This window comes from Prosopis cineraria, unplaced genomic scaffold (genome assembly GCF_029017545.1).
Source record: "Prosopis cineraria cultivar Desert tree isolate PC_DT_omini unplaced genomic scaffold, ASM2901754v1 PC5, whole genome shotgun sequence".
Classification (NCBI taxonomy): Eukaryota; Viridiplantae; Streptophyta; class Magnoliopsida; order Fabales; family Fabaceae; genus Prosopis; species Prosopis cineraria.
The window spans coordinates 3698247-3725952 of record NW_026555336.1 but is presented as its reverse complement, the minus strand read 5'-3'; the positions used below and the strand labels follow the sequence as shown (position 1 = coordinate 3725952).

The window sequence follows — 27706 nt, the reverse complement described above, 5'->3', positions numbered from 1 at the left end:
CAAAACAACTCCTTTCGTGAACGGGGCAACCTACTGCCTCCACGTTCGGCGCGTCAACTGACGCCGTTTCTCTTTCGCTCTCTCCTTCCTCTTACTGCTTTCCTGCGATTTGGGCAAACCATCGCATTATCCGTTTTACCCTTTCTGTCTCCAGCCCCAAATCTATCGTAATCGGATCCGTTGAAAGTTGAAACTTCGAAGCACGCCCTGAAATTCATAAGCTCAGCTTTCTGATCTGTGCCCTCCGATTCTCTTATCTTCTCTTCAACCATGGCTCCTGCTATCTCCGAGCGAGTTCAGCTGGCCAGGCTCTGCAGCTCCAAGGACTGGTCCAAGGCCATTCGAATCCTTGATTCGCTTATTTCTGAGTCTTCTGCAGTCCAAGACGTCTGGTGTGTATCACACTTCCTTGAAGCTCCATTCCTGTCCGATTTGTTACTTGATCGATCTTCACTTTTGGCGATTAATTATTGGAATTTGCTAACTAATTAGATGTGCAATTTTTGTTCTTACGTTGCTTTTAGCAACAGAGCCTTTTGTTACAGCCAATTAGAGCTTCATAAACACGTAGTTAAGGATTGCGACCGAGCACTTCAGCTTGACCCTGCGCATCTTCAAGCTTACATTCTCAAAGGTTTCTCTTCGTGTCCGATTACTCACCAGTTTTCAGTTCCTTTAACTTCTTTTTTTGGCCCCCTCATCATCTATGCTTTAATTCATTCTGCGGCTAATTCAGCTTAATCAATGCTTAAATTTGTAATTGAACAAGTTCCCCGGAGTAAGGATCAGTCTGTAATGCCTCGCCAGTTTTCTACTGTGCTATCCGTTAAAACTTTACTGTCACTGTTCACTTCATCTGATGGCGAGATTGGTGCAGTTTTTTTATTCTATTGAAATTTTTTGATATGCGATCTTTCATGACTAGTTAATTAGATAAATAAGTGTTATTGACGAAATGATTAATTCACTGCAGCTCCAGGGATGGACGATTTAAGTTCACTTAAGAGTTAGGTGGTTGATGAATGGCTAATAATGATTTCGTTGGAAACAACTTCCCTTGAGTTTGTTCCTGATATTTACAATTTATAGTGGCGCTATCCTTTTGTTTACATTGGAAGTTTACGTCAATGTTCTCGCGCACAGATAGGTAGATGTCCTGTCATTTGAACTCATGCTAGTTTTATTGTCATTTAGGTCTTGCTCTCTGCGCTTTGGGGAAGAAAGAAGATGCTCTGTTGATATGGGAGCAAGGCTATGAGCATGCTCTGCATCAGTCTGCAGATTTGAAGCAGTTGCTAGAACTTGAAGAGCTTTTGACAAAAGAAAAACAAGGCTGCATCATACAGTATGAAACACATGGGGCACCCATGCCTCAATCTGAATCAAATTCTCTCAGTAATGGGAACTCAAGTGAAAACTGTAATACTAAAGATAGGTTGAGCGATCCAGGTGAATTATGTGATATTGCTACTGATACATCTGAGATCTGCCTGAAGTCTGATGATAAATTTGATTCAAGAAATAAATTACATGATGAAGATAGGAACTCAAATAAATTTAATGATCAAGCTAATGGAAGCCCTGATGTTCTTGATAAGTTGAGTTATAATTCTGAATCATGTAACGACTCAAGTGACGCCTCAGAATCATGTGAAAAAGCATCTACAAGTAGTGACACATTTGACATCACTGAAATTTTTGGAAAGCCAAGTAATAAGTTTAATTTTTCCCTCAAAATAAATGATGAAGCAAGGAGAGATAAGAAGTTCTGTGTTGCTCGGATTTCAAAGTCAAAGTCCATCAGTGTAGATTTTCGACTCTCAAGGGGTATAGCAGAGGTTTGTGTCATGCTTTTAATTAATTAATATAATCATATGACAGATGCTTTGCCCACCTAGTGGGATAAGGCTTGTTGTAGTTGTTGTTGCATATGACAGATGCTTTGTAACTGCATTTAGGTGTTTAAGATTATATTTAACCTTTCAAATCCATCTGCAGGTTAATGAAGGAAAATATGCCCACGCAGTATCCATTTTTGACCAGGTGCAATCGTCACTAGTGATATTTACTCATGGTTTCTATATTTTCATGAGGTTGTTATGTTGCCTGCTCTTTGCTACCATATAATCATCTGTAACCTTTTCTCCATCTATACTCAGATACTGAAAGAGGACCCTGAATATCCTGAGGCACTAATAGGAAGAGGGACAGCATATGCATTTCAGCGAGAACTTGATGCTGCAATATCTGATTTTACTAAGGTATTGAAGCAAACACTTTCTGTCAGGTATATAGAGATATGGGCGTTTCCCCTTATTTTTTTAGTTTACTTGATGTATATTTTAGGCTATACAATGTAATCCGGCTGCTGGTGAGGCATGGAAAAGGAGAGGTCAGGCCCGGGCTGCTTTGGGGGAGTTTGTTGAGGTGAAGGATGACTTACCTTGGTTATTATATCACAATTGCTGTTTTGATAATTCGTACAATTGATTGGTTTTATTACATGAAATCAATATAATATATGGTATTTGTTTTAACTATGCTGTTAAATTTGTATGGGTTATAATACTGCATCATTGGAAATAGGGACAGCAACCAAACAAGATTTTGGGGGGACTTTTTTTTTTTTTGGCTAATAAGAGGGTGACCTGGTGGGGCTGAAAATTATAATAATTAATAATAATAATGAAGAAAAACATCATTTACTTACTTAAATAATAAAATTTATTTAAAGTTTTAAAATAAATAGAAGTTATAAAAATAAAAAATTATATAAATGTAACTGTATCAAAATAAATATATTTATCTTGATGTAAAAAACATGATGAATGTGCCCTGAGACTTTTAGAGACTGTGGAAGGAAGGAAAGTCTGGGACGGATTGGGAAGGAAAGATGTGAGTAATTTGTTCTCTACATGGGAGAAGAAGGAATGGTTTCCTTGTAATTTGAAGGTAGGCACTGACTGGCGTAGTATTCGTTGTGACTTGTTGGTGGCCATGGCATTGGAGGAGCAAGGATTTGTTTGAGGAAGGCTTCACTGTGCCTGCAAATCCTGTATACATCATCTGGAACTATGTTTGGGAAGTGATTCAACTGGGGAAGTCTGTTGCTGGGGTTAGGCATGTGAGGGAGATTGTGATGGTCAAATGGAGTTCACCTGAAAGTGGTTGGTTCTAGCTGAACTTTGATGGAGCCATGAAAAGCATGGATTTAGCAGGATGTGGTGGATGATGAGAGGAGAAAGGGTGATGGGTTGCTGGCTTTGCCAAGAAAATTGGGTGCTGCTCGGCCATTTATGCAGAGTTGTGGGGAGTGCTGTGGGGCGTCAGATTTGCTAAGCAAGTAGGGGTTAGGAGATTGGTGGTGGAAAGCAATTTCGCAACAGCAATTTGCATGCTGACAAAGCTAGGAGAGGAGAGAGCAGCAAGTAACCTGGTGTTGAAGTTGACTGCTCTGGAGTTATGTGCAGATTGGTTGATTGAGTTTAAACATACTTGTAGGAGGGCTAGGCTTGTGCTGACTGGTTAGCTAACTTTAGCCTCAGTCAAGATTTTGCTTTAAGGTGATTTTTTGAGCTTTCTGAGGGGATGGGGGGTCAGCTGTATAGGGATCACTTGGGGATTGTGTCTCTAAGGGAAGTTTTGATGTAGTTCTTAGTCGTGTATATATATGATAAAGGTGATAAAATATTATCGGACACTAAAATCATATTCATTTATTCGTAATTGCGTAGAATGTTTTTATAATTTCAGCCATTTATTTTTTTTTTTTTGGCATTTTTTTCTCTATATACGCAACAAGGTTAACTATAGCAAAGTTATCATTTATATTTGTTATAACATCATTATAAAATAGTGTTTTACAGTAATTTTATGGTATAATTAAAGAACTAAAAAAAGGAATCTTGTTAAATAGTAAGAGTGAGAAATTGTTGGTCATTCTTAGAAAATGAAGATATATATATTAAAAATTTTATTTTATTTTTTGGTGATTTATTGTGTTTTATTTATTTTATAAAATCTATTTTATGGTCAATATGTAAAATATTTTTATTAAAAAAAATGGTGGGAGATATATTTCAACAGACCCAATCTATTAATCTGGTCCTTCATTCATAATGCTTTGTAATAGGATGCTTGTTTCCCCTCTAGGAGAGTGATATTCTAGTGAACTGATCCTAGTATCCAGTCATGCTTCCCTCCATTAATCTCGCTTGATATCCTAGTATCCTGTGTGGTGATATTGCAATGCTGATTACTTGTTTGGCATGTTTTCTAGTTTTAATTTTAATTTTAATGTTTTGGTTGTGCTGAATAAGAATACTCCCACGGGGGAATAGCATCAGACACATATATTGCTCATATATTGGCAAATCATTTTTTTTTTTGGGGGGGGGGGACGTTGCCCCTAATTTGCTTAACCTAGGTACATGCCTGACTGAAGAGCTAAGGCTTCTACGTTAGTTCTTTGACAGTTAATTCTGTTGGCTCAAAACTACTGCAGTTGGTTAAGAGTCCTGTGATAGATTCACGTCTTTCCATGCACTATGAGATGTTGGATTCTGTTCAAAACAAATCTAAAATATGAGGAAACATTTGATACCTGCTGTCATGCCTCTCTTTCAAGTATTGTATGATGTTTGTTACACAAATAACAATCCATAACTGTGGCAACCTTTTTTCTTTTTGCATGTGATTAACAGGCTATTGAAGACTTGACCAAGGCATTAGAGTTTGAACCCAACTCAGCAGATATCTTACATGAGAGAGGTAGCATTATATCACCAAGTCAACCCCCCTCCCCTATTTTGCTGCATGGAGACTGATTTATGATTAAAAAAATTAAATTGTTGATGGAAATTGGGTTTTAAGCTGTGGAACCAGGGTTAAAAGATGGAGAGAATGATGTGAGATATATTATATTAAGTCAAAATATCCAAGTTTCACCCAATCTCAATGAAAGAATGAAGGAATTAGCACTGAAAAAAAATCACAGCAATGGCAGCCTAACACACTGAAAAGAGAACATGGAAAAGAAAGAAAACAGAAGCAGGCACACAGTACCACTACCACACTTGCCAGCTTTTGAGAAGCTACAGGCTAGTACTCTCCACTGCAGTCCATACATGCTTTCAGTGCATGCTCCCCTTCACTATAATTGTCAGAATCAGTTAAATTTTGCCCCCTCCCTGCCAGCTCATCACTCCTGCTTGTCTTTTTCTTTCTACAGTGAACTCGGCCTGGTTGGGTCGCTCCTGGTCCATCAATTTTGCCTCTCTCTCTCTATATATATATATATATGTTGTGGGACCTTCTAGAAGTCAAGACAGAGGAACTAAGTTTTATATGGCATCAATTTGTAGTCTTTCTCATTCATATTATCCTGTGTTAAAAAAAGAAAAAATTCTACATTTATAGCCAGTGGATAGAAATTTAATAAACTTGGAAACCCAGAATGAATTTGCATAACATTCCTATGGAAATTCAGGTGACATCTGTAAATTTTTGAACAAGCGTTGAGCTCCAAATATACAATTTTCTTGAACTTGAGCTAATTGCAACGCTCAATTACTAAAAAGTGAAACAGAAATTGTCATTTTGAGGTAATCAGGCTATCGCTAAGTTCCTTAAAAATAATCTTGCTCAAGTTTGGTACTCATATAACATCTTGTCTGCATGTCCTTGGTTTTTGTTGACGTCTCATTAAGAATTTTATGTTTTAAGTAGTTTGATTCTTCATAAATCTGGTCTTACCATGGAGCCTATGATTCCTCGCCCCAAGAAAGAATCACCCAAGATCTGTCTGCATTCTGAATAATATGTTTATCATAAAATTCAATTATTCAATGCAGGAATTGTTAATTTCAAGTTTAAGGTGTTTGATGCTGCTATTGAGGACCTCTCAGCTTGTGTGAAGGTAGAGAAGGATAATAAGTCTGCCTACACATATTTGGTGAGTCGCAACTAAAGCTTTAAAATTGGAAATCTCATTAATTCTGGTGTCTGATGTTGGTTTTCTGCTTGAGATGAAGTCTTCATTCTTTCTGGTGGCTAATATTGTCTCTCACAGGGTTTAGCATTATCTTCAGTTGGTGAATACAAGAAAGCTGAGGAAGCACATTTAAAATCACTTCAGCTAGACAGAAATTTCCTTGAAGCATGGGCACATCTGACACAGGTATCTTTGAACCTTTTGTTGATAAGGGGATGGACGGTTAGAAGTTTTGAACTTAGATGGAAAGCTTCATTCTGACAAACCCAAATCATCTTTCTACATTTTATTTTCTGATTTAATATGTGAACTGTTGTATATGCTCTTTGTCACCTCTGTTAATGATGTTTTCTTTTCTTTCATTTTTGTTCACCTTTGTTCTGTTTCATAGATTCACTGGACTTGAAGTAGTTATCCCATAGCTGATTAGCTCACATTTAAACATTTTCTTAAACAAGTTATTTGTGAAGCATGGGTACTAGATAAACCTGTATCAGATGCCTAATTGGTATGGTACTTGTTGGTTGCTCTTGGTACCCCTAAATAAGTACTATGTTGTTTTTTTTTTTTCTAAGTATGGGGGATATTTACGAGAATGTTACGATGGATGTGCGGACATACACGTAAAGATAAAATTCGAAATGAGCACGTACGCAAAAAAGTGAGGGTGGCACCTATTGCGGAAAAAATGGTAGAAAATCGGTTGAGATGGTTTGGGCATGTATAAAGAAGACCGAGGGAGGCACCAGTGAGAAGAGTGGAACATATAACTTTGAGTTCGATTAAGAGAAGTAGAGGAAGGCCTAAGAGAAAACTCTTGAAAGTTATTGAACGCGATCTCTTAATTAATAATATTCCTAAAAGCTTGATAAATAATAGAGCAACATGGCGTCTTGCAATCCATGTAGCCGATCCCACCTAGTGGGATAAAGGCTTGTTGTTGTTGTTGTTGTTGTTGTTGTAAGTATGGGGGATATTTAGTAATTTTGTCTGGATAAACAGTAATTTTGCCTACAAATTTTTCACGCTGAGTTATAGAGACCTGAAGTTAAATCTTAGTTTTAATTATGTTATATAAGCATCGAGATCATATTAGATTTATAAAGCTTCAATCAGTATTTTGATCAATTATATATCTGGTATAACATTTGTTATTTAATTTTGTCTTGATTGTTGTGAAGATTGTCTTACATATTTTAAAATATTCTGTGTGTTAAAGTTTTTTTAGAATGAAATATTCTTTTTCATAGTACATTTTGCTGTAGCCACAACCTATACACACAGAAAATTACCATATTCTTGTGCCCCTACTAGGTACATATTACCTTTGCAACATAGAGGCAGATAGCTATTTCTGTTATTGCTAGATGATTTTAATTGCTATCTTTGTTCTGATTTCTGAATATGTATTTTTGGCAGTTCTATCAAGATTTAGCAAAGCCAATAAAAGCTCAGGAATGTCTAAATTATGTCATGCAAATTGATGGGAGGTAATTATTCTTTTTCTTATGAAAATTGATTCGACGTAGTTGTGAATGAACCTTATTGTTTTTATTATCAATATTTTTTGTGGCTCTCTGACATGTACATTGTGCCTGTTCAACGTACTTTAGTGGGCTGAGTCTTATTGCTATTATGTTTTGATGGTAGGTTTGCAAAGGCTTATCATTTGCGTGGCCTGTTGTTTCATGCAATGGGAGAGCACAGGTATCTAAAACAACATACCTGCTAATATATGGAATAGATTTATTTTTAACCAACATGATTGTTCCTTACTTGGTCAGAGCTTTCACGAGTCTTGATGATTCAGTCCATGAACAATAGTAAGGGAAACTTTGAGATATATTGGAAGATTTATAAGCTGTTTGGTAAGCATATTTGAATGGTAGAACATGAAGAAAAAGTTACCTTTCTAGGAGGGGATAACAGTTAAGAATAGCAATAGGGGCTAAGGAGAGGTGAAGGAAGGAGGATTTGAAATATTTGGCTTTCTTTTTCCTGATTATTATTTTACTTGAAATGGGATCCTTCACACCCCATTCAGAGTGTGTTTTATTTTTAATTTGGAAAAGATGGTTGGTTCGGAAAATATACACACTTCAGTGGAATTTTTCTTGCAAGTATTCCTGAAGTCTCAAAGCATGTATTTATAAATATAATTTATTTCTATGTTATAATCTGATGGTGGATTTAGTGGTCAGTGACTGCCATTTTGAATTGCACTCTAAAAATTTAGATATATATATATATTGCATGGAATGATTGGGTGCTAGCGATTTCTGGTAAAACTGATGATTTTTTTTTTTTTTTGGACCAGTAAACTGATGATTTGTTGATAGCTTTGAATTTGTAATAACATCCTCAGTCCGTGTAAATTACTTTCAAATACTTGCTACTTTCTTAACATGCACTGATTCGGAATCCTGTGTTTTACTTCTTGATTTAAATGACAGGAAGGCTATCAAGGATTTGACAATTGGGTTGAGCATTGATGGTGCCAATGTTGAGAGTTTATATTTGCGAGCTTCCTGCTTCCATGCTATTGGACAATACAAAGAGGCGGTATGTAAATTTCTTTTTGTTTTCAAGTTCTGATAGACCTTCAATGAAGAAATTATATTCTTGAAGGGAAAAGCGAAGTGTAAGGGTAGTGAGCGGGCAGGACAACCTTCAAAAGTGGAAGGAGGACATGTGTAGTTAAATGAGTGACCCTCTAAAAATAAGCTAGTCCAGAGAAATAATAAAGGGAGGGAGCATGCAGAGTAGTAGGTAGGCAAGATATGGGTTTTGAAATGGGGCCTTGGCTATAGCAGCTGAAGGCGTACTTGTTTTGTTTCTTTTCTTTTTCTTTGCCTCCCAATAAGGCATACAACATTGGAAACTCTTCAGAGTTCCTGGTTTCTATCAAATTCCGGTATACATTTATTGGTTCAATAACTTTATTTAATGGTCACAGGTCAAGGACTATGATGCTGCACTTGATTTGGAATTGGATTCAATGGAAAAATTTGTGCTCCAATGCCTTGCCTTTTATCAGGTTTGTTATAGTCTGATACTTTCTTTATCCTATTCTATGTATCAAACAGAACATCATCACATTTCGTATGCTGAAAAGAAATGCTGGCGAAGTTTAGACTAGTCCTTGTCAATTTGCACTAAGCAGTGAAGTTCCACAAGTGGCAATAAGGTATAGCAAGAATGAGATAAGCCTACTGATATACAAATTTGAGAGCATGTTGTGAACTGGCCGATTTCTTTTGGCATCAAAATGGTGTTGTTTCCTTCTGTATTCATTCCTCATATTTCTTTCTTTTTATGCATATAAATGTTAAGAGCCACCTATATGTCTGCCTCCCTTCAATTTTTAGTTCATTGAGCTTCATATATTGACTGGTTATGTTCTTTGTTTTAGGGAATAATGAAATTATATTGATGTTATTTGATAGTGGTGAACTAGCGTTAGCATGGTTCTTGCTAAGTTTTACTCATTATAAACATGGTTTTGTGATGTTAAGCGTGAACTTTTCTTCTTTTGCAGAAAGAGATTGCTCTTTACACAGCCTCAAAGATTAACAGTGAGTTTTGCTGGTTTGATATTGATGGGGATATTGATCCACTTTTTAAGGTAAACTTTATAAATTTGTACTTTGCTTTTCTTTACTCTTACTGCATTATTATTCCTCTAGGGAGTATCTAATGGGCATAGGCTTGTCATAACTTCTTGAGAAAGGGGAAAGATAAGAAGGGATTGGGCCAAGTGGCTATATCCTCTAGGTTCTATATTAGAATATTTGGAATTGAGAGAGGAAATATTTCTCATTGATAATTATACTAAGGTACATATTGATTATATATACACATGGGGAAAATAATTATTAATAAAGTTCAATAAAGCCTAATAAAATACTAATAAAGGCTAGACAATATTTACAATAAAGTCTAATGTTCCCACACTCCCCCTTAAGTTGGATCATAGATACTAATTATGTCCAACTTACTTATGTAATTTTCAAATGTTAGTCCAAGTAAACCTTTAGTCAAAACATCAGCTTCTTGCAACTTTGTAGGCAAATAGGTCAAACATAAAGCTCCTTCTTCCACTTTTTCTTTGATGAAATTTTGGTTTATCTCTACATGTTTAGACTAGTCTTGTTGTGCTAGATTTAAGGCCATGCTGATGGTAGCCTTATTATCACAATAGAGCTTCAATGGTGAGCTTGCTCCAACTTGTATTTCATTCAAGACTCATTTCAGACACAACTCTATTATTCCTTGAGCTAAAGTTCTCAATTCAGATTTAGCACTGCTTTTTGAAACACCTCTTTGCTTTTGGCTTTTTCATGTGACTAAATTAGCTACACAAATGAACAATAGCTGAAGGTTGACCATTGATCTTTATAGGTTCTACCTGAACTCGCATTGATGCAAACTTCTGTGCCCCTTTGCTCATGTTCTTTAAAGAATAGCCTTTTACCAGGAGTATTTTTCAAATGTCTCACAATCTTGTAGACTTCCTCCCTATGACTCTTCATTGGGCAACTCATATATTGACTAACTTCATTGACAACAAATGCTATATCTAGCCTTGTTTGGGAAAGATATATCAATTTTCCAACAAGCTTCTAATATCTCTCCTTGTCAGTTGCTTCTTCCTTTTCTTTAGCTTCCTCCTCTTCTTCTTCACCTTCCTCATATGAGTTCTCTTCCCCCTTGGCATCTTTCTCTTTTTCCTTCTTTTTTTAGACAACTTCTTTGGTTTCTTGACCTCAATAGAGGTTTCAACAAGTCTACAACCCAACATATGCATCTCTTTTAGAAGATCAAGTATATATTTTCTTTGAGAAACATAGATTCCTCTTCTTGATCAAGCAATTTCCATCCCAAGAAAATACTTTAGCTTCCTGAGATCTTTAACTTCAAATTCCATGCAAAGGGAAACATTCACTCTTTCTGTCTCCTCAAAGTGATCTCCCATGAGTATTTTGTGATTGACATAGACAATAAGGATACATTAACTGAGAGGTAGAGTCATATAATCTTCTTCCTTCAACTCTCCATTCAAAAAGCATTTTTGATGTCAAGATGGAGAAAAGGTGACTCGAGATTAGCAACTATAGACAATAAGACTCTGATAGTATTCAATTTTGTCATCGAAGAAAATGTTTTTTCATAGTCTAAACCATAAGTGTGGGCAAAGCCACCTTGCAACCAAGCGTACTTTCTACTTGTCAAGAATTCCATCAGCCTTGTATTTTGGAGTGAACACTCACTTACAACTCATTGTTCTCTCTCCTTTGGGTAGTTGAACGAGTTCCCATGTTTCATTCATTTCTAAGACCCTCATTTCTTCCATGACGGTGCTTCTTCATTTAGGGATGCTTAGAGCTTCCTGTATAGTCTCAGGTACCTTCACCTTATCAGGATTAGTTACAAAAGCCCGATATTGAGGAGATGTTACATTATATGAGACAAACCTCTCTATCGGATGGAAAGTACATGAGTGAGGTTGCTTTCTTAAAGTAATAGGAAGATTAAGATCAGTAGATTCATTTACTTATTCTGTACTATCTAGCTTTGGGGTTTTAAGAGTTGTCCCAAATTCTAAGTCTCCATGAGTTTCTATTTCAAGAGCTACCTTTGCTTCAACTCTCTTGGTGCTTCAAATAGAAGTTGTTCACTATCTTTTGATTTCTTTTTCTGAGTGTAAACTGATAGTTCTCCCTATTGTAGTCTTTTCGCAACTCCTTTGTCCGCTTGTGTTCCTCTGGTTGTGGCATAAGAGAGGATGGCTGTTCAATTAGGGTGGGTAAAGGTAATGGTTTAGGGGAACCATAGCTTCGGAAGCACCAGTTCTCTATTAGGTTATTGGTGTTCTTGTCTTCAAGTCTGAGATTCACCTATGTTCTCCCCTTAAATCGAAGGATTGGGATAGAATGGAAAATCTTCCTGAAAAGTTACGTTAAGGTTGACAAATATGCGTTTTGAGATTGGGTCAAAGCATCTGTATCCTTTCTGAGTGGTAGAATAGCCAGGAATATGCATTGGTAGCTCAAGGGTCAAGTTTAGTGCTTTGGTGGTTATGGACCAAGGTTATGCAACCAAACACACGAAGTGAAAGAGTGGTTTCAATATGGGATGCAAAGAAAGCACTTTGTAATTTGTGGAGAGAGGTTTCAAAACATAAGATTTGACCAAGCATACGGTTAATTAGGTAGGTCACGTTCAAATAGCTTCTCCTTATAAAACCTGGGTATATTGGAAGTAAACAAGTGTGCTTTAGCAACGTCAAGTATATGGCAATTTTTCCTTTTTGCAACCCCATTTTGTTTGGATGTATGGGCACAAAAACTAATATGGGCTATGCCATGCATTTAGAGAAACAAACTCAAGGATTGGTTAAAGTACTCAGTACTATTGTCAATGTGTAAGACTTAGATGGAGGTGTTGAATTGAGTTTTGATCGTGTTAAAGAAACTCATGAACGTGGAGACAGCCTCTGACTTGTTTCGTAAAAGATAAACTCAACATGAGTATGGTCATCAATAAAGGAAATGGATTATGTTTTTTAGCATGATTGGGAGCACAAGATGGTCCCCACAAGTCACTAGAAATGGTGAACGGTTTTGTGGGTGTGTATTTGGTTCTAGGAGAGGAAGTTTTATGGTGTTTGGCAAGTTCATACACTTCACAATTAAGATCATTAATATTCAAATTTGGGTACAGGGTTGCGAACAATTGCTGAAGATAATGAAAATTAGGGTTGCCCATCCTCTTATGACATGACATAAAATCGTTAATTTTAGAGGTGGATGCAGAGTTACCAATAACCGATCAATTACCCACTCTAGTGTTGACTTTAAAATAGTAGAGCTCCTCATATTCCTTGACACTTTTGATGGGTCTTGAAATACTCAATGGGATGGAAGGAATTTAGCATAACAAATGGATTGTTTGGTCAATTGATTGATTAAAAGTAAATTACAATCAAGTTTAGACACATGGAGTACACATTCCAAACACTAGAGTCCGAAATTTGAATACTCCCTTTCCCTGCTATAGGTGCTAATGAGCTATCTACAATCTTGACTTTAGCATTCCCAACTCACAAGGTGTAAGTGGTAAACAACTCATGAGAATTAGTCATATGGCTAGAGACTTCAGAGTCAACAATCCACACTATTTTAGGCCATGTTTGTTGTTGTCGAATTGGTAAGGTGGAAATGGAATTGGAAAGGGAATCCTAATCTAACCATGTTTGGTAGGTGGGAGTTGTAACTCTTAAGAAATTTGATTTTTGCCAAAAATGCAGGAATCCAATTCCATCACTGATCATGGAATTGATCCAATTCTCTGGAATCCATTTTTTAGACCTTACTACCCTTATCTTCAAACCTCCCTATTGCACCTCTACCTCTAATTTGACCTTTTCCCTCTTCCCTTCCTTACTAAGTAGTAATGGCTCCCCAGTCATGTCCGACCACAAACACCTTGTTTTCATTAAGAGCTATGGCGTCCAAAAGGCCAATAATGTTGCTGAGGATGTAGAGGCTTGTGTAAGCAATGGGCTGCGATTTGCTGGTGCCACAAGAACCAGAGATCAAGGAAGCCATAGATGAATAGGATCAAGGGGCCTTAACCGTTCTTTGCCATGTGCATGTTTATTCCATGCATGCTTACTGTTCTATGCTCTATTCCCTTCATGTTCTAGCACTCACACCAGTATTGCTTGCTTTATTGGCTCTACTCTATTAGGGGTTACTTATTGCTTTATACAAATTAGGTGAGATGATGGCCATATTGGATTTTTGCAATAATAATGAGGCAAGTTTGGTAGAAGTGATGCAATTTTCTTATTTTTTTGATGGCACCCTTCAACATCATCTTCTCATGCGTTTTTCTTTTCAATCTCCAATGAGTTTTCGGTCCTTCTTGGACTAATGGTGTTGGTGAGAAAGGAAAGAGAATAAGGCAAGGGATAAAGGAGGTCTTTTTAATATAGACAAGGGGCACTTTGGTCTTTTCCTATTTGAAGTACAAATATTAAAATTATATCAGGATTCCATCTTCAAACCAAACACACTTTTAAAACTGATTCCAATTCCAATTTTGATTTTGATCTCAATTTCGATTCTGATCCCAATCTCAATTTCAATTTCATCAAAAACCCTTTCATTATACCAAACATGGCCTTATTTTGTGACATTGTTAAGGCTTGAAGGAAAATCCCTCATTTTGCCACTGTTATGATATGTGTAGAATTGGACATGGTAGATCTGATACTCAAGAGAACCCATTAAAGCACTTCCATCACTTCAAATAGGAACACATGCTCTCGACATGATTGGTCCAAAAGCCAACACACAACACAGAACAAAATAGAGTACAACCCCATACATATACAAATATAGCAAAGAATAAAGTATGCGTGATTGAGAAGATGCGAAAGGAGGGTGCCTAGATGTCAGACTGGCTGGGATTTGATGGGAATTGTTGCATTGTTGTCAAAAAGCCCAACTGCCATTGGACCTGGTGGTGTCAATGTCGCTTTGCACCAACTTATTTAACCAAGTGAGCCCTAATGTGGGCACAACTTAGGTCATTTCCCCAAGAACTAAGCCAAATTGTTTGTGAAGTTATCTAAGAGTGAAAGTGCTTAGGAAGGTTACAAGATTATGGCAACCACTAAGACTTAGTCAAAAAGTTACTCACAAGATTATGTAAAGCAAAATCAAGACTATCAATACAATAACACAAAATCATGCAATTATCATATTGAAAATGGATCAAAGCCTCGAGTCATAACAAAAGAGAAACAGACAAGTATTCTTACTCAAGAACATATGAACTCAAATTAGAGCTACAAGCCTCTCAAAGTTGCAACCTAGATTAAGAGTTGCAACACGATTAAGAATGAGAAAACTAGAGTAAAAGTGTTCTTAGCCAATTGATGATCTTGAAATCAATTTCCCTTCATCTTCCTCCTAGAAATCTCCTTGATCTTTAGACTTCAAGTTCCATCTCCAAGTCTACCATGTAAGCTTTCATTGAGAGTTCACTTACGTTCATCTTCTTGATGGATTGAAGCCGAAGATCAATGCAAAAGTAAAAGGTTTTGGACGAATTTGGAGGGAGGAGAAGAATAAGAGTGGTCTTATATGATTTGGTGATGAATTGAGAGAGTTATGGTGAGGCAAAGTGATGGAAAAATGAAGAAAGTTGAGAGAAAATGAGAGGAGTGATGGATGAAATTGGCTCGAGAGAAAGTGAAGGAAGGTGTAGGAAAGTAGTGAATTGTTGTGAGTCTTCTAACTAAAGAGTCAAGTGGCCAAACTATCCCAGGTATAAGCAGCAACTTGAGGGAAAGGGTGATTATTCCAATGCTAGTTTGATCCAGCATGCTTTACCCTTCTAATCTTAGCCTACACCTTTTCCTCTAATGTAATGTGGTGCCTTTTTCCATTCAATGTAACCAATTGATGCAAGTTATTAGATGCCTTCTACCCTTCACTTCTTTAACCCATGTCACAAGATAATGAAATAATCAATTCAACTATAGTATGTGACATTTTAATTCAACTTAATGAGAATATTAAATTTAAGAATATAAAGTGAAATATAAAGCCAAGACATAAGTGTAGAGCTGTATACACACTTGACTCAAGTTGAAGGTAAATTCACACCCTTTAGAGAAACAATCTTAAAGTGTGTCTGCACTAAATAATTCCCAACCTAAATTGAATCTAAGAAAACTAATTTCACTAATCATCTTGACACATTAAAAGACGTAATTCCAATGCTCAAGTGAAATGTTTGAAAAAAGTCACTTTTATGTCTAAAATACCCTCAATAAAGGTTAATACCATACTTAGACAAATATGCATAGGTGATGCTTAAAGGCTCAATTAAACTAGATCTTATATGCTATGAAATTATGCAAATAATTGGGCCCTTGTATTCCTCCCTAGGCTGGTGGTGAGGGTTAAAGTGCCCTCTACCATCACGAACAACATTGACCACGGATGCTTTAAGGGGCTCACTGCACAACATGACCCAGGGAAAAAAAAAACCTAGATGCACGCACTCAAAAACCCTAGACTCACACCTGCCTCTGATACCATATTTTGTATTTCCTCTTGAATTCTAGCTTCAATCCCATAACTAATACTTTCAGTGCTTTGAGTGTTGAGTACTTAAAGGCTTAGTGGAATAGTTATATACCCATCCTAAGAGGACAAAATACTAGGATTATAACCCTCAAGTATAAAGCTCTCCACGTAGTTAGGGACTTGGAGTGAGTGTGGGTATCATCTTCCTAATCAATCTGTAATATTGGTTCATGGTAGCAGGTTCCATAGGGATATAATTCAGGTGATGGGGCTTGGTTATGTGAGCAATTGCATGACATGCTTGACATTTGTATGGCAAATTCAATGAGGAAGTCAAAGCAATTCTTCTTAGTGGCAACTTTCGCTTCATAAGAAGTGTCAGTATTGAGGATTACTTTCCCTGAATATAATTCTGTAGTTAATTTCTATTCAATTTTCATTTTTTTCCCGGAAGATCTGTTCAGTGCTTCATTTTTTCAAATTTTACAGATATAGTTGATTTTGGTGTTTCAAATGCATTAAAAAAAAAAACTATGTTGGAAGTTCTTTTTCTTAAAAATGTTTTGGATCCCACTTTTGCAATATTCATGTGCTTCATCATTATTTTCAGGACTATTGGTGCAAGAAATTGCATCCAAAGAATGTATGTGAAAAAGTTTATAGGCAGCCTCCCTTGCGTGAGTCTTTAAAAAAGTGGAAGCTTCGAAAGCAAGATTTTGCCATTACAAAACAAAAGGCTACTCTAATACGGGCTGCAGATTCCATTGGCAAGAAAATTCAGTATGATTGCCCTGGTTTTCTACCTAATAGACGCCAGGTAAACTTATTCACATTATATATCATGGCTTATTATATGCATTTTTGCATTTTCCTTTCTTTTCCACCAAATCCTTTTTTCCTCAAGATCGCATTATCTTATATTGTGAAATCAAATTACAAATCGCCAAGGTGAAGGGTGGGTTGATGAACTTATGTGAAACTATATTTATTTCAGTTCTGATTAACTGTTTTTGGGTCTCCAAGTGGGTATCTAAATCATTGAGAAGTGGTATTACATCAGAAAGGTTGTTTTTTCAGTTCAAATATATTAGATCCCATTGAGATGAGTAGGTGGATTATTGATAGAGGTAGAAGGGAAATAGGGAGAGAGAAATAACACTTCATTCACAAAGGCACCATTATATCCTTAGGACCCTATTTATAGAGAATATAACCAAATACCCAAACTATCCTCATATTCTTAAGTCCCCTAATTGCCCCTATTATTCTTGATTCCCATGTATCAATATACTCTTCCCAACAAGAGATCTTTGTTCTCGAGGATAAGTACAAAAGTAGAAGGTAAAATATATATATCTAAAGATTTTTTTTTTTTTAGTTAACTAGACCAAAAGTTACTATGGCTTGGTAAAAAATAATAATAATAATTGAAAGCAAAATTAATGGACATCAAAAGCCTAAGCTTTTTGCAATTGTCCTTCAATCCAGAAGCCCATTGTCACCTAGGCTGCACAGGTACGGGTACGAGTATCAGATACGATATGGCATGATACAGTGATACAGAAAATTTTAAAAATTTTAGGATACAAGTACAAGAATGTACAAATTTTTTTATATAAATGTAAGCAACATGTCAACTATCAAAAGTGCATAGCAATTCAACAAAATACAAAGTATTACCAAGTACATTATATTTCATCATCCTCATTTTTCATTACATTACTAGGCTCTCCTATAATTTCTTGGTCTAAAATGGGTTTATCAAATGACAAGCTTGCCATCTCAAGGCTATTGACAACGTCAAATGACTCCATAGTGTCTCCACCAGTATCCCACATTCTACTTTGCCCAATGTGATACTTTTCACTCTTCCTTGACAAGAGACAGATTAGTATGCACATAAACTAAGTCTTCAGCTCTTTTAAGAGTGATATTGTTTCTCTTCAATGAGTGAACAAAGGAGTAAGTTTTCCAATTTCTTTCACAAGAGGAAGAGCACAATTGGCCTAGAAGTTTCAATGCAAGCCTTTGAAGAAATGGGGTGAAAGAACCATAATTTAACCACCACTCTTTAGGTTCTAAATTCCACCTATCTTGCAAGCAATCAAATGATGAATAAAAGTCTAAACTTTCAACAAATTTTGAGAACTCTTGGAAGATCACCTTTCTCTCCTTAGGATCAGTAAAGTGCCTATGAAGGCACTTTACTCTCTTGGATGATATTTCATTATCTAAATGAAAAGGAACTCTATTGGGAGCACCTTTAAGCCATTAGGGTGTCTAATGCCTATAACATTTGCAAACAAAAAGTATTAAGAACAAAACTAAATAATTCATGAATGATAAATATTGCAATAGTAATATTACTAGCCTAGGATTCAATGAATGTGCAAAACAATGAAGGGTAGTGCAACTCTTTGTCCATCGATCACTAATGATTCTATAGACAACATTATAGGAACCTGAATACTCAGAAAGCTCATTATTCTCATGCTTGCAAATGGACTCCTCCTCTTGTTCTATCATTAAATCCCACATTTCATAAATTAAATGAAGTATAGGCTTATTTGTGCTAGCCATCCAAAGCATGTCATAAATTGGTCTAGTGAAGGAAAGTATATAATCAACCTTGTCCCACCAAGGCTCATTATGAATCAAATTTTTCGCTGTGGCTGCCTTTCAAACATTATCTTCCTTATAAGCATTCCATGCTTCACTTATCACCATTGTGCGAAGTGAACTTTTAATGAGCTCGAGTCCTTTGAGCATAACAATTGTGGATGCAAAGCGAGTGTCAATTATGGCAAGTAATTTTAATGGCACAAATTCATTAAAATTGCCAATTGCATAGAATGACATAAGATAAATGTTTTAATAAAACCAGCATCATCCTTAACCTCCTTTATCCAATGACATTCATCATACACAATTTCCTTTGCCTCTGTGTTTTTTGCTGCACATATATTCTTTAATGCAAGATTGAGCGTATGCACAACACATGGTGTCCAAAAAATGGTGGGATACTCGGCCTTTATAAGTCTACTTGCTAATTTGCAAACAAATGCATTATCGGTGATTATTTAAACCACATTATGAGGCTTGACCTCTTCAATCACTTGATGCATTAGGTTAGCCATAAAATGTCTGTCTTTATATTCTTTGGATCCATCAATTGCCTTCAAAAACTTGGGATCCCCCTCAAATACAGCCACAAAATTAATCAGAGGCCTCCTTTGAGCATCTATCCATCCATCCGTGACCATGCGCACTCTTTTCAAACTCCAAGTTCCTTTAATTGATTCAAGTAACTTCTCTGTGTGAGTTCCTTCTCTTTGCAACAATGAGCCCTGTAATGCATTATAACTAGGAGGTTTGTGTCTAGGAATGATATTATTGGCAGCATATTGATATGAACTAATAAAATATAGATCGCGTGCCAAATGAAAAGATAAGCCACCTGTATAAAACATTCTTGCAATTTTAGCATGTAGATTTTCTCTTGCCCCTTGTTGGAAGGCCTTTTCTAATGGATTTACTGCTCTTCTCTTGCTTTGATTACGTTCACTTGTCATAGGATGTAAGGAAGATGAACCTTTAGTCGGGGGTAGTAATGGTACTTGCTTTGGCTTGGTCTTATCATCAGCATCTTGTAATTTTCTCATCTCAACTAGGCAATACTCATCAACTTTCGGGCATATAGCAATTCCTTCACCAAAAGTTTTTAACAAGTGCTACTTAACTCTAGAGTAAGAGCCATTAAATTCTTTGTTACAATAATTCCACCTCCAATATCTATTTCCACCCCTTGGTATGTCTCTATTTTTATTCACCAAAGTAACCTAGCACCATAAGGGAGTTCCATCTTTTTGTAGCTCATTTGTAGAAGAATAACAAGCTGCTGAATTAATACTTCCCCTAGAACTACTGGTTATACCCATATCTAATTAAAAAAAATTGAAATAAACTAAAATCAAATAGGACTAAAATCATTGAAATGCAGATTGAGATTTGAGCAACATAATATGATAATAATATAAAGATAGAAAGCAAGTGGGCATAGATTCTATGCATATGAACATTGCAATGCAACATATTAAATTAATGAACAAAAGTCAAATTTAGAAAAGGGGAATAGAAGTACAGAACAAATGCATGTAAGCTTTGGTTAAAAAAAAAAAAGAGCATGTGAGCTTAAACAAATAAAGACACGAGCACCGATCATTGAGCTGAAATAAAGAGTGAGCAACACAATAAAATAACAAACTCATTTCAGTTTTCAGTTTCAATGTGAGAGTTGAGACACAAGAGAGAGAGAAGACCAGACCAGTGAAGCGAAGCTCACGAACGAAAGAACCTGGAATCAACGCTGATGAGCTGAGCGACCAAGAATGCATTCACGGTGGTGCAAACAAGAAGGCACGGTAGCGTGTTCCAAGGGTCTGTGAAGGAGCACGATGGCATGATCTGGGACTCAGTGAGAAGAGATCGACGGACAATCAAGTTTGAGAGTTAGGAGAGAATGGAGAATCTGTGAGGTTCGATCTGCTTATGCAAGGTTCGATCTGCTTAAGCTTAGCAAGTTAGGGCTTTAGGCAATTTTTTTATGCAAAACACAATGTCCCGCGTCGAAGCCGTGTCCCGCCGTGCCGCCCAAAAGAAAACGTGTTGGACACAAACGTACTCGCACAGAGCAAGTGTCCGTGTCTAGTACGTATCTAACACAGATACACCACCAAAATTGGTGTATTCGTGCTTCCTAATTGTCACCCTCCACATAGGATTGTTGATGCTAAAATCCAATGAAGAGAGGATCTATAATTGTTTAACAACTCTATACTTCACGCACCAAAAGCCCATTTTCAATTCAACTTCACAGAACTCACTAGGCTCATGTTGATTATGTTTTAACCACACCTCAAAATTGCTGGGAAACAACTCATGGAAGGCACTCAAGTTGTTAAAATGTTGTAAAAATGTCCATAAAGGCATCAAAATCACATTTGAAACAATGGGGCCCTTAAATTGGACTTGATGCATTATTGTGCGGAGGTCCACATCTAGCTTCCAATTACTACTGTGAGGCATTTGCACTATTGGATCATTTTGGGAAGGCCCAAATTCATCTTCCCAATGCATACATATTAGAAGTGACTTGCTTGCCGCATTGCTTGTTGCCATGTTGAGAACACTTAGAGGAAATTTAAAGTATGTATAGCACGATCAATGTTGAAAGAGCTGATCCTAAAAACACATGGTGGTAGATGCTCTCCCTCCCCACTAAAGGTTCAAGATTGCTCAATGAAAAATTGAAATCCATTAGTGTTTTGCTAACACTACTTGAGTCAATGCCTTCAACAACCCTACCCAACCTAAAAACAAAGATTCCTCAACCCGATTCACCTCTAGGTCATCCTTTGCATTCGTCAATTGATATTCCATCTTCAATGATATAGTTAGGATTTTCGGAGTTCAAAGAGTCGTGGATTGTGATAACATCACTAGGATGATGCAACATTGAGGGAAGTTTTCGGTGACCTCTTGTTCCTTAGTGTAGCTCTACGAACATTGCAATGTTGCCAATTCTAAAGATGTGTGCACATCTTTATCACATAAAAAAGAAAAGAGTCAATGATCGACGGAGGACTATAGGTTCAATGGGCCTTTCCAAAGTGAGGTGCAACTAATTGAAGAAGCTACTATTGGCGGAGGAAGCCTTCATCGACACCATTTGTGGATGGAAGGCTACGGTGAGTCAAGTCGAAAAACTGCAAAAATTGAGGAATTGAAATTATTGGTTTTTCATCAATAGGGAGGATCTTCAAGCTCGATGGAAGCTTCCCCTTGGTGAAATGGAAGCCCAAAGATATTTTTGGTTCTTGGTTGGATCGAAGATGCAACAATTGGTTCTTTAGCAAGAAACATTGAGGACGAAATTGGAGGATGCCAAATCCATCATCACCCTCACAACTGAAGGGAGGCTCCTTTTCCTTATCTATCTCTATTGGTTGAGTTTTCTAATCCTTGCAATTTCTAATCCATGGCTCTCAGAATCTTGACTCCCTTCTCTGTACTTCTGTGTTCTTGCGTTGGAATCTTGAATTCTTGGAGATGTTCATCTTCCTGACCTTCATGCTTCTTCTATCATCCATACCTGTCTTGAAGATCAGCAAAATACATTGCATTAGTAAGGGTTCTTGGATTGATGAACCGAACAATTCTTGGATTAATGGCAGTGGATTTTGGTAACTTTTTGTGTGGTAAGAGTATTTCAAACTTTTACTAGTGCTCCTCCACTGTGGTCTCTTGCTTCAGTTTTGCTCACTCTGTGACTACTATGAGGATTGATTTTCCGACAACCATTGATGACAACGTAGCATCAATAGCTTGTATAGACTTCGCAAGATGGAAAGTTGCTTGTTTGAGTTCCTAGATAACCTAAGAGTGTTGGGCTAGACAAGTGTTGGTAGATTCAAGCGTAGCTTGTTGAAGATCAAGGTGTGCTCCAGTTCACCAATACAATTGGAAGATTGAAGCTTTGATGGCTCCTCCATGGCCAAAGAGGAGGCTGTGATACCTTTGATGGAGGTAGAAGCGAAATAGAGAGAAGTAACACTTCATTCACAATGACCCCTACTTACCCCTATTATTCCTAATTTGCATGTATCAATTATGGTAAGAGAAGGGGCCACTACCTTTCTGTTTGTCAACATCTAAGGAAATAAACAAGGAGTTCCTGTTTTCCAGAAAACAGACTTGGTCACTGAGTTTGGGCCAGATTTAACTTCAGTCCTTGTCTTGTTTGTTGATGGGTAGTCTTTATAATTAATCCTGATGGTGCTGCTTTGATATCCTGATGCAGTAAATTGTATCTTTATTTTAGGCTCCTTTGGCACCATTGTTTACAATCTAATTTAGTTTTATTTGAAACCAGTATCCAATTTAATTTATCGACTCAGTCTTTAAACTAGGTTTAGAATAACCACATGTTATGGTTTTCCTCTGTAATGTCCATGCTTGCTAATGTACTTTGGTCCAAAATGTCAATGATTGTAGTTATTCTCAAAATGGTAATATTATCTTTATATGACCTTTGACTATCAGAATCTTAACGTTTCCTCATTTTACCAGCATCGTATGGCTGGATTTGCAGCTATTGAAATTGCACAAAAGGTATCTAAAGCTTGGCGATCTCTGCAAGGAGAATGGAAATATTCTAATAAAAGCAACTCAAAGCATGGCAAAAGGTCTAGGAGAAGGGAGAGAATTCAAATGGCTAGTCAGAATAGAGGAGGTGCAGGATGTAGCACTAGCAGTGCCTTAGAAACACCTTCATATGGCATTATAGATGATAGATCATACTTCCGCTCCATATCATGGCAAGATGTTTATTCATCGGCTGTTAGATGGAGACAGATTTCTGAGCCCTGTGACCCTGTTGTTTGGGTTAACAAGCTAAGGTATTTCATCTTAGGCTAATGATTCCTGATCATGTGGCAGTGAACCTATGTTTTGTTTTAGCATTTTATATTTTGCCTATGTTTCTTTGAATTTTAAATGCCCACAGATTCTCATATATCTGTCAATTCTTATGGTTCTCTTTCTGAGTTGTTGATAGATACTGCTATATATTCATTAATCTTGAGGTGTGTGTTTTATGGTCAAATGAACTTGCAAAAATTCTACTTATATTTGAAGTCCCATCTCTCTTATTCGTTAACATGAATTTGTTTTTGGGGGCCTTGGTTCAGGGAATAATTTTTGGATTCCTGGAAATCTCTAATAGGAATTGTACATTCCCAAGTTTGATTCAGATTTTAAAAATATATTTCTGAATCCTTCATTTCATTCCATGGGAGAGATGACAACGCTTGATTCCCGTGAGGATGGACTGTTTTAGAAATGATAGAATATTTTATCCCTTCTCATTTGAGATACTTTCCAAAAAAATAATAATTAATTAATTAAGAAATTATACTTAATTGTAGAATGATAAAATATAATAAATGATAAAATAATCCATATAATCCATATAGCCGATCCCACCTAGTTGGATAAAGCTTCTTCTTCTTGTTGTTGTTGTAGAATGATAAAATAAATGAAAAATAAAAATTTTCTATAAATAAAACATTTGGCAAGATAAATAATGAGAAATTAATATAATAAATAATATTATATAAAAAATTATTAATATGGAGAGAATGTTTTATTTGACAAAGTATATAACTGTTGAATAAGTAAATTATGTGGTGGTGGTGGTGGTGGTAAAATCAAATGTTGGAAAGTCACATTCCTAGGAACATGATTCGTGGGGACACCAATCCTGAGAATATGATCATGCTAAGGTATTTAAGATTCTGTAAATTAAATGTCCTGAAAGGTCATATTTCATCAGTTCATTTTCTACATTAATAAAGTGCGGTATTTTTCTTGAATAGGTTAATTATGATATCTTTTTAACAAATTATTGATCAATTAAACCATTCCTCCATTCAATCATTCTCTATTGCAAACCAAAACTCATTATTTGGACTGGACTTCTCATAAAAATTTCTTCTGATAATTTGTTACCATTTTAAGTTTTTAACTGGAAACTAATTTAGATCTTTCGCTTATAATTGTTGCAATTTAATCATCTAATGGGCCTTTTTTTTTTTTAACAGGAAACCAATCTTAGGCCATTCTCATTTGATTGCTCCAGTTTGATTCTTTAAATTTTTTTGCTGTGGCTTTATTTTTGTCCTTTACTTGATGTCCTTCATATTATTTTGCATGTATATTTATCCGTAGACTTAGGTTATAATTCCCTTTTTTTCTGCATATTATTACTTGGGCTGATTAAATTGATCTTTCCTTGGATTTCTAACGTCTTTTAGCTCACTTGCACTGCAGTGAAGAGTTCAACTCTGGATTTGGTTCTCATACCCCTCTGGTTCTTGGACAAGCCAAAGTTATCCGCTATTTCCCTCACTATGAAAGGTATAAAGCCTACTTATGTTCTAAATTAGTTTACTGGCTTGAGCAATTCTCATAACTTTATAATTCTGCAGGACATTAAATGTTGCAAAGACTATCATGAAAGAGAGATCGTTTGTGTACAGTACAACAGATGAGATCATCCATCTTTCCAAAGATGGGAAATTAGAAGATGTGAGTTGTTGAATTGTTGACTGATATCTTGTGTTTTTTTGCTGTAACATCACATGTTTCATGTTGGTGATCCCAAAGGATGCACCTTTAGAAAATGTTTGCTTTTCTGCATGTCATGCTCACAGTATAACTCTTGTTAAGCCTTTAATTTGTGGGGTGATGAAATCTAAGTTGCGCCTGCAGGGAATACCTTGTTTTTCTTTTATATTACTTAAATTTTCTTGCAGTAGTATACTTGTAGACCTGGATTCTGGAGGCATGTTGAGCCTTTGAGGAGAACTTAGGTGTCATAAAGAACCTAAACCAGCCTTGTCAGGGGACAGGGTTGATGTACACATTATGTTGAAACTTCCAAGCAAAATGAGCATTCCTTTTCCTTTTAATTAGATAAATTAACTTGGCCAAAAAATCAGATAAATATTGAAGATATAATCTGTAATTTTTAACTAGCATAGGATTTAAATTATAGATTGACTGATAGAAAGATGAAATCCCATCACACTACAATCCAAGCTCAGGTATTCATAACTTCTAAATCAAAGTAACATCAGGAATTTTTATTTGCTTATATTGCTGTAGATCTTTTATTTTGTTTTGTTCATGAATCATGATAACATGTGTGATTGGTGATATATTTTTGTTGTCAATGCTCCTATGAAAATTGAAATTTTAAATTTTAATGCGCAGATCATGCATGCAAAATCATGCTCTGATCTTCATAGGGTGGTTGGTGAGGATTTCTGGTTGGCTACTTGGTGCAACAGTACTGCATTTGAAGGGTAAGTGTGCCTAATGGAAATAATATCTAGAGAACAATCTCTGCAAATGCTTACTTTTTGGGTGTTCATGCTTCAGGAAGCAGCTTGAAGGGACAAGGATAACCATTGGAAAAATGTTAGTACCAAGCTTTGTTGTGGAAAGTCAAGTTATTTTCTTGCCCATTTCCTTCCATTCGATAGTGTGCGTGCTTTATATCTTTTATTGTTATTTTCAGGGGTGAACATGGTTTTGACTTTGCTATTAAAACACCCTGTACACCTTCAAGATGGGAAGATTTTGACACTGAAATGGCAGTGGCATGGGAGGTATGCCACTCATAATAAGCAATATTTTGATATTTTATATAGCTGATAGAAATACTGATACTCATGAAAGGAGAGAATGCACTAAAATAAGAAAATATCCACGAGACGGGGAATACATGTCTGTTGGCTCTATTTATAGAGAATATAACTAAATTCCCAAACCACTTTTTTACCCCTAATTCCCCTTCCTATTCCTGATTTCCATGTATCAAGTACTCTTTATATCACCATTTATGTGATTTGTTACTTTGTTTCTAAGAGAATAATGTTTCCTTGGCATCTTTACCAGTGATCAAGTTTATCACTTTATAATTCATTCACCGTTAACGTTTCGACAAAAGTTGTCTAACTTTAGAAATATATTGGCGATATTCTGAAGTTTCGTCTCAATTTGATTTGTTATTCATGTTGCTAAACAATTAGTGACTTTTACCTTTCATCTGGATACCATTAGGCTCTCTGCAATGCTTATTGTGGTGAAAATTTTGGATCTGCTGACTTCGACGTGCTTGAAAACGTGAGAGATGCCATTTTAAGGATGACATATTACTGGTATGCAATCATCAAAATGTGTGATCTTGTTCTGAGACATTTGAAATTGGTTCTGTAAATCTAACTGAATTCTTTTCCCCAGGTATAACTTCATGCCATTGTCTAGAGGATCTGCTGCAGTTGGATTTGTAGTTATGCTGGGTCTATTGCTCGCTGCCAATATGGAGTTCACAGGAAACATCCCGCAAGGTTTACAGGTGGATTGGGAAGCCATTTTGAACCTAGATCCAAGCTCCTTTATGGAATCGGTTAAAAGTTGGCTATACCCATCTTTGAAGATCACAACCTCATGGAAAGACTATCCGGATGTTGCATCAACTTTTGAAACAACAGGATCGGTTGTTGCTGCTCTCAGCTCTTCGAATGATTGAACTCCTCATGGCAATGACAATGTGAGTTAAAATGCACATTGAATAATGTACCGTTGCCTCTGATCTTTCAGTCTCAAAGAGATTTGGATCTTTTTATTTTCTTCGGAATTATGTAAAGTTTGGAGAGAAATAAAGATAATGTGTATGGGTTGTTAACAAAGCCTTTTAATTTGCAAAGTTGACTGTCAATTACCTATGTCCTGTGTGTGCCCACAAAATTTTTCCATTTGGGTGTGGCCGTCTGGCCCTGGGCATGAGATGATGGGATGGAAGGCCCAAGTCTGGAACTGACCCGCCCCAGACCCACAAAGTGCGTGGTTGTGTTCGTATAATTCAAGATTGTATTCTCTGAACTAATTCAAGAACGCTGTGACCGACCAATTTCAGCTAAGTTGATTTTATTTTCTAATATCAATAGTTTTGAGATTTTTTTCTGTGATTTTGTATGAATGA

At 36.4% G+C, this 27706-nt stretch overlaps 1 protein-coding gene across 2 annotated transcripts; it reads left to right on the top strand.

The window, feature by feature from the left end:
• On the top strand, positions 1-27662 carry LOC129312115 (suppressor of RPS4-RLD 1). 2 transcript variants are annotated; one of them, XM_054954707.1, is made up of 23 exons: positions 2-392; positions 525-634; positions 1195-1838; positions 1999-2043; positions 2160-2261; positions 2347-2427; positions 4704-4770; positions 5853-5953; positions 6071-6178; positions 7412-7482; positions 7643-7699; positions 8446-8554; positions 8949-9029; positions 9531-9617; positions 16709-16915; positions 23227-23555; positions 24988-25074; positions 25146-25245; positions 25933-26024; positions 26101-26139; positions 26240-26330; positions 26785-26882; positions 26965-27662. In XM_054954707.1, exons 1-23 carry the CDS (start codon positions 271-273, stop codon positions 27251-27253), a joined length of 3117 nt encoding a protein of 1038 aa, XP_054810682.1. In that variant the 5' UTR covers positions 2-270; the 3' UTR covers positions 27254-27662. The 2 variants fall into 2 exon arrangements, with proteins under 2 accessions (XP_054810683.1, XP_054810682.1); XM_054954708.1 differs by lacking the exon at positions 16709-16915 and having other exon boundaries at positions 1-392.
• Positions 27663-27706: the final 44 nt, after the last annotated feature.

Excerpts from the sequence above, each read along its gene's own strand:
- LOC129312115 (XM_054954707.1), top strand. The coding sequence starts at position 271 with ATGGCTCCTGCTATCTCCGAGCGAGTTCAGCTGGCCAGGCTCTGCAGC. Across the intron at positions 9,030-9,530 it reads AATGCCTTGCCTTTTATCAG|AAAGAGATTGCTCTTTACAC; the intron begins GTTTGTTATAGT and ends CTTCTTTTGCAG. Across the intron at positions 23,556-24,987 it reads GTTTGGGTTAACAAGCTAAG|TGAAGAGTTCAACTCTGGAT; the intron begins GTATTTCATCTT and ends CTTGCACTGCAG.